Raw genomic sequence first — 12,168 nt, forward strand, 5'->3', positions numbered from 1 at the left:
TAGCCTTGAAGGATTCTGACTTCATTTCTTGAAAAGAAAAAAAAAAGACTATTCTCATAGGATTATGACTTTATTCTCAAATATTTTTTTGTTTACAGTGTGCCTCCCAAACACTTGAAATTTCTAAATCATTGAAATTCAGTCATGTGTCTTTTAGTGTCCAAGATAGCTAAAAGAGCAAGTGTTGGCCTTTCATCCAATTTATTCACTGATTTAGTACACAAAACAAATGCAAACAGAGTGAATGCACTTTAGTGTTTATCCATCTACAGTTACTGTAAATTCACATTCAGTATCCACTCAGGACTAGGAGTGACTCTGGATTACACTACCATGCCTATACAGTTCTTAAACGTGCACTTGATTCAGTGTTGGGGGGGGTGGGGACAAAGGAATTATGAGGAGTAAGGTGCAAAGCACTCGTTAAATAAATATTTACACTTTGTGATTGATCGCGGCCGTCATTCACGACTTGATCTCGATGACTTTGATGAAGGGGAGGGACTTGTTATTGTGTGTGGACGGCATCAGAGGTTTGCTAAGATTCCAAAAAATTGAAAAAAAAAACCAGGGTTGGTCCAACATTGAAACGGTTTCTTGTTGATTAGCGTGATCGGCTAACAGGAAGTGTAGCCCACCTGTAGATGACGACCGGCTTGTTCTCGGCGCTCTTGAGGGTCGGGGGGTCCCGGCCAGACAGGAAGTGCTCCATGTGGTCGTGCATCTCGCGGTTCTGTGTTGACATTTTTAAAAAGTGTACAAAGAAGCTAAGGAGTTAAACTAGTAACATTTTGGGGAGGCATTTGTCATTGCTGAAGGGGGAGGGATTAATTTAATGTTATTTTTTTGGGGGGGGGGTTAATCCACGTTTTATGGTCTGACCTCGGCTTCCAGGAAGGCCACCTTCTCCTCCAGATCCCCGATGACTCGATCTCGCTCTTGGAGGACAATGCGCGAGTTCTGCAGCTGTACAGTACACACACAAAAGAGTCAGGCTGATTTTCTGACGGGTAGCTAATTAAGTAGTTTGATTTCAACACACAATTAATTACTTGATGTTCTTCCGAATGTAATTTCCTCACTAATGGCTTCCTGAGGACTTGAAAGGTGAAGAGTTTGTCTGTGTGTGTGTACCTGTTCAATCATGTGTCGCACTTTCCTCTGTTGACTCTTCAGCATGTCGTCCAAGTGGTGGATCTTCTCCTTCAGAACGGCCACCTGCGTCTCCAACTGGCCACATCTGAGAACACGCCCACTGTTAGTCCCACACGCACGCAAATAGACAAACACTGCAAGTACTACATCAACACACACGGTTTTATTACCTGTCCTCTTTCTCCTTTCCTTCGCCGTTGTCCGCCTGAAGCCGCAGTAGCTCAGCCTCGTCGGCGGCCATTTTGTCCCGCAGGACTCCGCTCTCCACCTCCATGTTTCCCAGCAGCCTTTGCAGCTCCTCCACCCGCCGGCCTCGCTCCGCCGACTCGGTCTCCGCCCGCTGCAGACGCTGCGACTGCGCCTCCAGACGCGCCCGCTGCTCCTCCGACTCCATCTGCCAAAAGGAGGCGACTCCTTTTTCACAACTTTCACTGTTCCTAAAATGTGTTAGCTTATCTTAGCCTAGCGTGCACCTAATCTAACCATACCAAGCCTAGCCGTAGATAAGCTCAACTATTTTAGCCAAGCCATGTTGAGCTTTAGTCTAGTCTCGACTAACCTAACTTGACTTCACACTCTCAATGGAATTTTAATGAAACCTGTTTAAAAAGGCTCCACCTCACTAATGAACGCACATACTTGCAGCCGTTCTCTCTCTTCCCGGTGCAGACTTTCCATGTCTTTCAACTGAGCGTAGAGGCGCTTGGTTTCTTCCCTCAGGTAATGCACGTGATTATCGTCGCCCTCCTGAGGATGCAAAAAAACATGTGATGAGAAGCTGCGATTTATGATTTCGAATTCTACGTTAGCTTCTGGCGCTGGCGTGACTGCTTTTCATGTTATTATCTTGCCGGAGACCTTCCAGTGTGTCCTTGATAATTAGTCGGAAATCGGATAGTGTTCGTGCGCGTGAGCCGGAAACATCCGCGAGAGCGGATCTTCTTTTTATCATCAATGTGCTTCATTGATTTTTTTTTTTTTTTTTACTCTAATGGAAAGGAAGCACAACACACGCACACACAGACAGACAGAAACACACGCATGCGCACAAATACTATACATTTGAATGATCTTACATCATGGTTAGTGTAGTTATAAATGTTGCCATTGGTGACGGGTGTCAGGTTGTTGGGCACGTTGTTGACCGTGTAGCCATTGATGGGATACTGAAGAAGAAAACAACGACACACTTTAATCATCATTAGTCATCATTAGCTTGTTCCGTCCAACTTGTTTTTTGATTCATTTTTCCAATGATGTCATCCTACTTACCTTCTTGATGTTGCCATTTTGTCTGGCCGCCATCTGCTCTCTCAGGGTCTTGAGACAGTACCTCACCTGACAGGTCAGCAAATATGAATCGCACGTCATGCATTCCTCACCCCAACTCGCAATTAAAGCTCAAGGCCGCCGCCCCCGCCTCACCTCTTGTATCTGCGACACCTCGTCCGTCAACATCCTGACGCTGTCCGCCGTCTCGCCCCCGCCGTCCAGGTACACCTGCGACACACGCCCTCGCTAAGTCCGCGTCGTGTGCGACGAAGCCAACGAAACCAGAACAGCTCACGCACTTTGATGACTTCCACGCTTTCCTCCGAGGGAGCGACCGGCGGGGCCGTTCGGACTTGCTGGTCCGGATTCCTCGGCGGCACCGTTGCGACGCTGCTGTCCTGCGCAGCAGATGTGGAAAATAAGTGGACCAGGGAGGAAAGAAAAAGACAAAGGGGGCGGAGCTTAAAGAGGGACACATGATTGCCCCGAAGCTTCCCGCCACTGAGGATGTGTGCGGCGCGACAGCGGCTGCCCGGCAACCCATAATAGGGGCACGTTACACCCGCTGGGCAAAGTCACGAGTCACTGGAGGAGCAGAAACAATCAGGTCACCCATGTCTTCACAACAAAAACACACCGTTTACCATGGTGATAAGAATAACACGAGTACTCGTTCGTGCGACATGTGCCGGAGGAAGTATGTCACGGGACAATTTCAAAGTATTCATTGATGAACCCCAAGTGCTTGTTTGTTTTTTATTTTTGTGACGCAGATGTCAACATAAGCATCAAAAGTTGTTGAGAACTTCAGATTATTTTGCAGATCCAACTCTCGGCATATATTTAGCGTTTTCTTTGGCTTTTTGAAACGGGCTGCAAGACTTTGGCATGGCCAAAAAGAACCGAGTTCAGCTCGCAATAAAGGATTTGTTGTGCATTTTATTGAGCTTTTTTTTTTGCTACACTTATCAAAATATGCCTGGTCTGAACGATTATGGAAATAACAATAATCCAGATTATTTTGATTGCGACTGAAATCACGATTAATAAAACGATTATTCATCGACTTCAATCACAATATCTTTCTATTAGTATTACAACTTCTTTTCTCACAAAATGGTGAACTTCATTTCTATTAAGTACAGAATACCGCAAACTGCATCTTAGAAAACGATAACAATTTTGCTATGAAAATGTCAACATTTTTCTTGTAAATTGACTAACATCTTTTAACAGCCTTTTTTGTTTATGCAAGTACTTCTACCTAAGGACATAGTGTGGGTACTTTTGTCATCTGTGTGTGTGTGTGTGTGTGTGTGTGAACCTAAGCCACATTGATTGTTAGAATTCTCTGGGCGTTAGCTCCAGAAATAATGATATAATAATGGTGCCAAAAGTGACACAAACAAAAATGTTCTGCTGTTGTGTTTGCACTGCCGTGATGCATTATTTGTGGTCACAACACACCAGAATACAGGTGGGCTCGAGTTCCAAGGTCATCATTTTCTCAGGTATTTTTTTACTGGTTTTCGCAGCCCGGTGTGAGCTGCACACCACACAGTTCAGAAATTCCAAGAGGATCTCAAATCACCAAAGTTACGTCACCCGAGTGGAAAGAAATGGCGGTAAAAGCCGAAGGTTTCGCACCACACTGCCGCACACTAAATAACCGTGAAATCCCTCAATGACACATTCCTCGCATGTCGCGTTAGGTTGTTAAGTTATGTTAGCGTTGCGAAGCCCGGCGCTAGGCTAAGCGTAATTAGCCATAAACAATGTTGACATTTAGCACAAAGGGAGGCTGAGACAGCTAGCAGCTAGCAACTTGTCATTAATTTGTTAAACATCGGATCAAACTGCGTGAAAATACCAAGCAAATTAATTTGTTCTTTGGCTTTTCAAGGCATGCAGGAAGGTGTCATTGATGGCTTATGTTAGCTTCTAGCGCTAGCAAGCCACTGATGACTGACTTGTTAACTGCTACACCTGGTATCGATAGATAGATAGAATCTTGAAACGAATCCTTTTTTTCTCCTAAAATTGTAAATTCTTGCGTAAATTCTTTGGGTCAGTTTGTCATAAAAATCCCAGCTAAAAATCAAAACTCTGTCTTGCGGCTTTTGCAGAGGTCTGCTCTGCGAACGTTTCGCTTTTAGCTTAGCTGCTTCGTCACTTGCTATACTTCGGTGTTTCATTTTTTTTTTGTCGTCATGAGTGAATGTAACAGATGTTTAAGAAGCGATTTGTCCCATTTCTACGATTTCCTCAGGTCAAGTCGACTGCATCTGTGGTTTTCATGACGCGGGAGCAGCAGACTGCAAAAGAACCCTGCAGCAAAATGTGCTCGCTGACAAAAATGGTGATTGATGAGCGAGCTTAATTGCCTGCGTGCGTGTCAGTGAGGTAACGGCGGTTTCTCTAGCAGAACACAGCGTTCCATTCCTAGCGGAAAACTCATTGAATCAGGCGGCATTGAAACAACGTCGCATACTTGAGGGGAGCTTGGGGTTGGCAGTCATGTTAACTATTTGGCTTGAGTGACAAAGAGGTGAAAACCATCAGCAAGTGAGCAATGAGAGGCAGCTAGTGGGCTTCCACGCCCTGGGAGGAGTGCACAACACCGCACAAACGCAACCTTTTGCACGACCAGGACAGTGTTTATATTTGCACTGCTTCGTGCGCAAAAGACGTCAGACACTAATGATTAAATCTGCAAACGAGTGGAAAAGTGTATCCTGTCACCTTGGATGCCTCGCAAAATTGTGGTTGTTTTATTTTTTGTAAAATGCTGAATCCTTTTTTCACCTACGCAAACAACTTTTACCCTTTTACAATTATGGTATTTTTCTTGCATTGAAAAATGCAAAAATATTTTTTTCAGGTGTAATATTGTGATCGTTTGCCCTCAGAAGTATTGCAACTTTTTACTAACCTCAATATTTTTTCCCAGAATTTTACCGCTATGATTAACTATTGTTTTGCCGCAAAAAAAAAAAATCATGATACTTGTGTCTTAAATTTTTTTTTTATTATTTCATGAAATTTTTGCTTTGTGGAATTAATTATACAATCCTAAAATAATCATGTAATAAAATTGTGGTTTTTGTGTATTTTAATACTGTATTAGGTTTTGGAAGTAAAAGTCCAACAACAACAACATTCTTGTAAAATAATTTTCGCAAAATTTTACTTTTAAAATTCCTATTTTTTAGTCACAAAATTACACATTTATTCTAATAAAATTATGACTATTTACTGCAAAATGATATATTTTTCCCTCATAAAATTTGTTTTTTGTCTCATTATCTTATCTTGTCATAAAATTCCATTATTTTCGCCAGAATTTAATTCCTAAAAAGATTCTATAAAATACATTCTCTCGTAAATAAAATGTTTTCTCCCTAAGTCTTTTTGAGTTTATTTTTGGAATATTACCAATTGTTTCTCTCAAAACTGATTTGTCAATATTTGTTCTTGAAACGACAAAACAATTCTTATCAAATTAAGACTTATCACAAAGAAAAAGAAACATTTTTCTATGACATTTTTTCCGTCATTCTCACAAAATGTCTTTTTTTTTTGCATCTTTTTAATGAGTTTTTAATGACTATTGCAAGATGTTTCTCATAAATTTATGTAATATGCTCTCAGGGCATGTGCTTTGAGGAAAGCCGCTTTCACTGTGAGCAAGCAACGATAAGAAGACGATAAGATAAAATGGGGCCGAGATTCACGCACTTGGCCACACAATCAGGTGTGCTTAGCTAATGTTGACTGACATACGACTAGTTCGACTGCTGCGACAGTGAAAGTGGCGGACAGGAACACATTTTGTTTTCCGACGTGGCGGATTGACAAGTACGGCGCCGAGACACACAAAGCCTAAAAAAAAAAAAACAACTAACAAGTTGTGAGGGAAGTGCGGTTTTTAACATGGCCGCTGCAAATGTGGCGCCAAGGTTCACAGGCCGTAGATCAACATTTGTGACAACAGCGTAGCAACAGCGTTAGCGCCAATGCGTGAATTCCAAATGTCTCTTGGTGCAGACTGAACGGAGGTTGTTGTTGTTTTTATGATCGCCTAGCAACGCGACAAAACGTGCACCATTAATGAAACAAGCAACAAATTAAGCCGGCCGCACGCATTGCAGTCGGCGATTGACTCTCGCACATTTACCGACGATCCTGAATCCGCTTTCTTATCGTGAGACGATGTTTTGAAACGCCTCCGCCAGTTTATTACATAACTCACAAGACGTTTGGGATAATAGGCCTTGGGTGAAATTTCAGGATGAACCTAAAATGCACTCAATTGTAATGGGAAAATTGAATTTGACTATCGCAAAACATTTGCATGCACATATCTGACTGTTCAATGTTTCAGTATTTGCATGACTTGCTGTTCTTTAACAAGGAGCAAACTTTACAACGTGCGTTTTAGACTTGTAATACTACGACTTTTCTCATAAAATTATGACTTCTCACCACAAAACAATCATTTAAAAATTGGGTGGGGGGGGGGTTCAAAATTCAAAACAAAAAGCCTACTTTATTCCTTTTAAAAAAAAATGCACCTTTTTCTGGTAAAAGTTGACAAACAAGCATTTCCACTCACATTCGCAGCTATGGACAATTTATAATCTTCACTTAACCTAAACTGCCCCCTGGAATGGTTGCCGACCAATCACAGGGCATGAATAGACAAACCACTACCTGAAATTACACAAGTTTGTAATTTTGTTTTGCTAGCGTCTTGCCAGGTCTGCACATGCACTGTAAGAAGCCGGACTAGTCCAAAGCATGGGAAGGGAGCAACTGAAACTATCATGATTAAGCACTTAACTTTTGTTTTTCAGAATGTGATATTAAAACAACAACACAAATTGCTTCAGCAGAAGATCAAGAATGAGCAAATACGACTCAAAAGATTTGTTGATCTTTCTTTCCACAATCTTGGGACTGCTGTGCTACGCTTTGATATTTCCGCCTTCGCTTCATTTTCAAGAGCATCTCTCAGCATTCAAAGGCAGTTCATGACAGACTGGCTGCCAAAAAAAAATAACAATTTCTTCTACCTGCTCAGAGACGAATACCACGGTGGTCTTCTTGGGAGCTGCGATCCACACAGCCGGCGTGAGAGTGTGTTTGTGTGTGTGAGTCAGAGCGTGGGAAGCCTGGTTGCCTTAAATGAGTGGGTGAGGCTCACCAGACAGCTGCCCAACCCTGTTTTGTCTCCGGATTGTTGCGCGCTTGCGCCGTCCGGTTCCGGCTGCGACAGCGTCCCCTGCAGGACCACACTGGTCACTACATTCAAAGTCAATTATGTTACAAAAGTAGTTCGACTATATTTCTTCCGATCACAGGGATGAATTAATTCTTCACCGTTTAGCCAGGTGACAGGGGTGTACATGGCAGCGCGGGGAGGAATGTATTACGTAAGGTAGATTAATGAGGTGTCTTTTTTACGTGTGCAGTGTCAACACACGACTGGGCAAGCAAACTGACTGCCAACCGCCGCTGCACTGGCATGTAACAGTTTTTATAGGATTCTTTGGAACACAAGCAAGCCAATCATGTCCCCAAAGCACTTTTCTCCCATAAGAAATAACAGGTGTAAACACTACGCTAGGCTAACAGCGCTAATGCTAATCCGCCATTTCTGTTTCGGTGGTCTTCATCACGTTGTGCTTGTCAACTTAGCGAGAGGAGCGCTATGTTCCGTTTTTGTCGCCACGCCACCATTTCCCCATCACGCTTCTGAATGTTTCGCATTTTCTTTGGCTTTTCTGCCATTGTTTGAGAACTCGGCACTATGTTTGGGGGCTATTTTAACCTGAAACCACCAACACAAGGGCGTTCATTCACTGTAGCTCAAGCGTCAAGTCTTTGTTGACACAACACAACAAGACTCTTAAATGTTCCTTATGCAAGAAGTCAAAGCACATATGCGCACACCCAAAAATATGCAAGCAATAAAGTGAGAGGGAGTTTTCCTTGAATGTTTGATCGCAGCCGCAAATCCCTCCGTGACATGACTCGATTTGTCCGGGCTCGAGAGTGTACTTCCTGGACAGTTTCAAATTGTTCATTCATGCCCGCTGTCAGCAAAACACATATTCATGCAATGGCTTAAGGTGGCAAAAACACTGTTGAACAATGTGAAGCCTTAAACACCTTTCAATAAATCATAAAAGGCCAGGTGTTGCATAAAAAGAAAACTGTGGGATTTTTTTTCACGTGGAAAAAAAAAAGAAGCTGTAATTGTCTAGGTAAAATTATGTGGAAAAATAAATAGGTTTTAGGAGGAATACAGGTGTCATTTTAAGGGAAAAAGTGCCAATGTGCGCTCTAAAAATTGTGCTAAAAAAGTGTTTGCCGCAAAACACTGAAATATGATTTCTGCAACTCCAGAAGAAAATAGATGTAGTACGCCTAATTGTCTTGAGGGATATATGTATTATTATGAGGAAAAATATGCAAATTCTTCAGGGAAAAAAAGCTATACTTTGAATGGGGAAAATGTGATTTCATGGGAATAAAGTCATGCATGAGATTTTTAACATTATGACCATCATTCAATCATTTACACGCTGCTGCTTTGATTAGCAACGGCATCTTTAATCGTGAACTATAACTAAGGTAATTGCGGTTGAGTTGTGTGTCTTAAGTGGATGACGCAAATGGCCAGCGATTTCTTTGAGGATTCAAAGCATTTGATGTAGCACAAACATGCCCCAAAACTAGCAGAGTCGTTCAAATGTGACTCATCCTAATGATACAAGATTGCCATGTTTGAGACTGTTGCCCTTCCCATCCGTCAAGCCTTTTGAATTACTGTTCGGAGTACAAACACGGCTAGACGCTGTAATAAACCTAAATGACAGCGAAATTACATAAAGAATAATAGCCAAAATGGGTCCCGACAGGAAAAAGGTTCTGCTGCTTTAATTTCGACATGGAAGCAGGTTAAGTTGCAGTGAAAGTCCAGAACAGTACTTACAGTGACACATCAACTAGTTAATAATAAACCAAGCCGTGTGACACACACTGACACAATCAGGCTGTGGGTAAATAAACTGGAGGCACTGACCTATTGATTGCAGGCATCTAGTACAGTACTTGTTTTTGTTAGCTGTGACTGAATGTAATTGAATCAATACAATAACGTCATTTGTATGAGTCAAAGGTGTAACAGACAAAGTTTTTTAAAAATGATCACATCTTACGTATTGTCGACAACAAAAAATGAACACTAACACGTAAGCAGGGAGACTGCAGGGCAGGTGCGCAGAGCCACAGACGTTCTAAAAATTTTACCGTTTTTCCTTAAAGGGACAATGTGTAGAATGTTTTGATTTTTCAATAATCATTTTAAAAACACACTATTCATTTCAACAATATGCAAAAAAAATTAAATAAAAAATACATGTATGCTCTATCATGTCAGCGTAATTATTCCTATATAATCATAGGTGTTTTGCTGCCATCTTTGTGCTACACATACTCGAAGGAGACAAACTTAGCGAACGGAGTTCCTAAGCATCATGACTACTGCATGTGTAAAGAATGCAATACATGGCTTGAGGGAATACTTTAAGACGTTTGTGATGACATGTTGGTTGCACCTCTGCTGAAGAAACTGTTGGTAGGCTTACGACGTGTGCTCTCTCGGAGGCACCGTAGGGCGTGTGCTTCAAAATGCACGCGTTTCCGCCTTAGGTGGTTGCATTCTATTAGTTGACCACTAGATGGCGCTAAATTCTACACATTGTCCTTTTAATATATATTTTTTTCTAAATTGGTATTTTTTCCTCTAATATTCTTTTAGATATTTGTTCCAAATATGTGTGCATTATTTTAAAATATTTTTGTATTCCTTTGCATGTGTGTACAGTGTTTTTTGGCTAGCATTTTTTGTATTTTTCCCCTCATGTTTGGTCATTTTTAGTGATACACAGCTGGACGGGTCTATTTTTTTCCAATGTATTTGAGACTTTAATATTTATGACCCCCAAAAAACAAAACAATGAGCTTAAAAAATATTAGCCATGACTTATTAAACAATAAAAACACAACAATGCAACGTTCGCAAAATGCTGCAGCTCGCCATTTCCTTATTTGCTAATTATTGTAATTGGGAAGGTCCCTCCCAAACATTAAAAATGTATCGTTGAACGGCGACAAAAGGTTACTCAGGTGACACGACAAAGTTGGAATAAATGGCTAGTAAGTGGAATTAACTAGTTAGAGGAGTTAGTAGGGTTAGCCGAGCTTAGTTACTCACGGTGCTCCAACTTGGCCGGTGGTGGTCTTCGTCCGTCTTCCCTCCTGTCATCTTGTCCATGCAGTGTGGAAAAAGAGACACACAAGGTGAGTGAGACGCTTGTAAAGTGAGTATGTGAGTGTGTGAGCTCAGTGACGCATGAGTGTGTGTGTGTGTGTTAGTGGGCGTGTGTGTGTGTGTGTGTGTGTGGAGTGTGTCCAGGTGCAAGTCGAACCTTGCAGGTGTTCTTTTACTTCAAGCCTTGTGTCACGTTGCCACGTCAACCAGAATTTTAATGGCCTTAGTTAAACCCATTCCATTCTTTTCACCTTTATGGTCTTTTCCCATGAAAGGCGGGCGTCATTTAAATGGCAAGTGGTTATCTAATGCAAGACAGCCAAATATTTGCCAACTAGTCAAAGGGGCGGACTGAGGGGTTTCCAAACTGGGTCGTGGCTCCTAATCGTAAATTCATTTAAGTGCATTTGAACTGATGAGCAAGGTTTCATATTCCGGAAAAAATCGAGTATTATTGTAAGACGCTGTGACATTAAGCACAGTTTGAACATTAACTGTGCTTAATTATAGGAACATTTATATTAGTCCTATTTGTGCATTTTTTATCTGATGCCACCCTCCCATCTCACATCAGATTTTTTTTAAATGTTTTTTTTTCTGTATAAAAGTTAAATACACCTGAACTGTATTTAACAAATGGTCCTGGATTTAAAAAAATAAAGTTTAATCCAGTGTGACGTTATGTCTGCCAACCTTATGGTTCAACATTTACAACTTTCCAAACAAATCAAAGCTTCCAAACATCATTTGAAATGAGTTTCCTGACCTGAGAGAGGTTGCCATCGGCTGCGTTCGTCAAACATCTGCGTTGCGTTTTAGTCCACCGCAGCATCCGGCCCTCGGACCCCTGCCTCAACTTCTTCCAAAACGACGCCATGGCCTCTCAATATTGATTTCTTTTTTTTTTTTTTAATCCTATCTGTCACATTTTGCCGTAGAACGAGCGTCAACGGCGGCCACCTGCAGCATGTTACCCGACTTAATTCTGTATTGACCTGCAAATAGGATAAGAGTTTAGTCTACCACCTGCTTTATTTACCTCACAAGTGCCGGACTCGTTTACCTTGAGATGCACAGCGAGTGGTCTATACTCCATTTTCGGCTTGTTGGGAAGGATGGCCACTCCAGAAGAAGATAGATACTTGTTTGTACTTGCTGGATGAACGCAGGATGTTTAGTTCATATTTCTCAAGTCGGATGATGAAATGTTGGAGAAATGTTATTTGCTTCACTTTTTGGTTGCTTGTTGTTTGATGTTCAGAGCAGGCCTGTTTGCATATGTGTTGGCTCAAAAATGCACTTACTTTTCTTATTTTTTGGGAGGGTTCACGAACCCTCTCGAGGAGTCGGGATTGCGAGGAGGCCTTTCGGCAGCTTGATGCCTTGAGTAATTAAGGTGA

The 12,168-nt window shown here is 41.7% G+C and overlaps 1 protein-coding gene across 2 annotated transcripts; it reads right to left on the minus strand.

Annotated features, from left to right (window-relative positions):
- Window positions 1-57: 57 nt before the first annotated feature.
- On the minus strand, window positions 58-12,089 carry LOC147132155 (myocardial zonula adherens protein-like). Of its 2 annotated transcripts, XM_086014987.1 has the most exons (13): window positions 11,832-12,089; window positions 11,535-11,763; window positions 10,712-10,762; window positions 2,727-2,825; window positions 2,581-2,655; window positions 2,428-2,493; window positions 2,232-2,321; window positions 1,795-1,902; window positions 1,326-1,549; window positions 1,135-1,240; window positions 883-966; window positions 639-733; window positions 58-538 (listed from the first exon to the last, which is right to left on the minus strand). In XM_086014987.1, exons 2-13 carry the CDS (start codon window positions 11,643-11,645, stop codon window positions 466-468), a joined length of 1,182 nt encoding a protein of 393 aa, XP_085871113.1. In that variant the 5' UTR covers window positions 11,646-11,763; window positions 11,832-12,089; the 3' UTR covers window positions 58-465. The 2 variants fall into 2 exon arrangements, with proteins under 2 accessions (XP_085871113.1, XP_085871115.1); XM_086014989.1 differs by lacking the exons at window positions 11,535-11,763; window positions 11,832-12,089 and adding an exon at window positions 10,926-11,524.
- Window positions 12,090-12,168: the final 79 nt, after the last annotated feature.

Source organism: Filicampus tigris, chromosome 18, assembly GCF_054856515.1.
Source record: "Filicampus tigris isolate MCC_2025a chromosome 18, RoL_Ftig_1.0, whole genome shotgun sequence".
Classification (NCBI taxonomy): Eukaryota; Metazoa; Chordata; class Actinopteri; order Syngnathiformes; family Syngnathidae; genus Filicampus; species Filicampus tigris.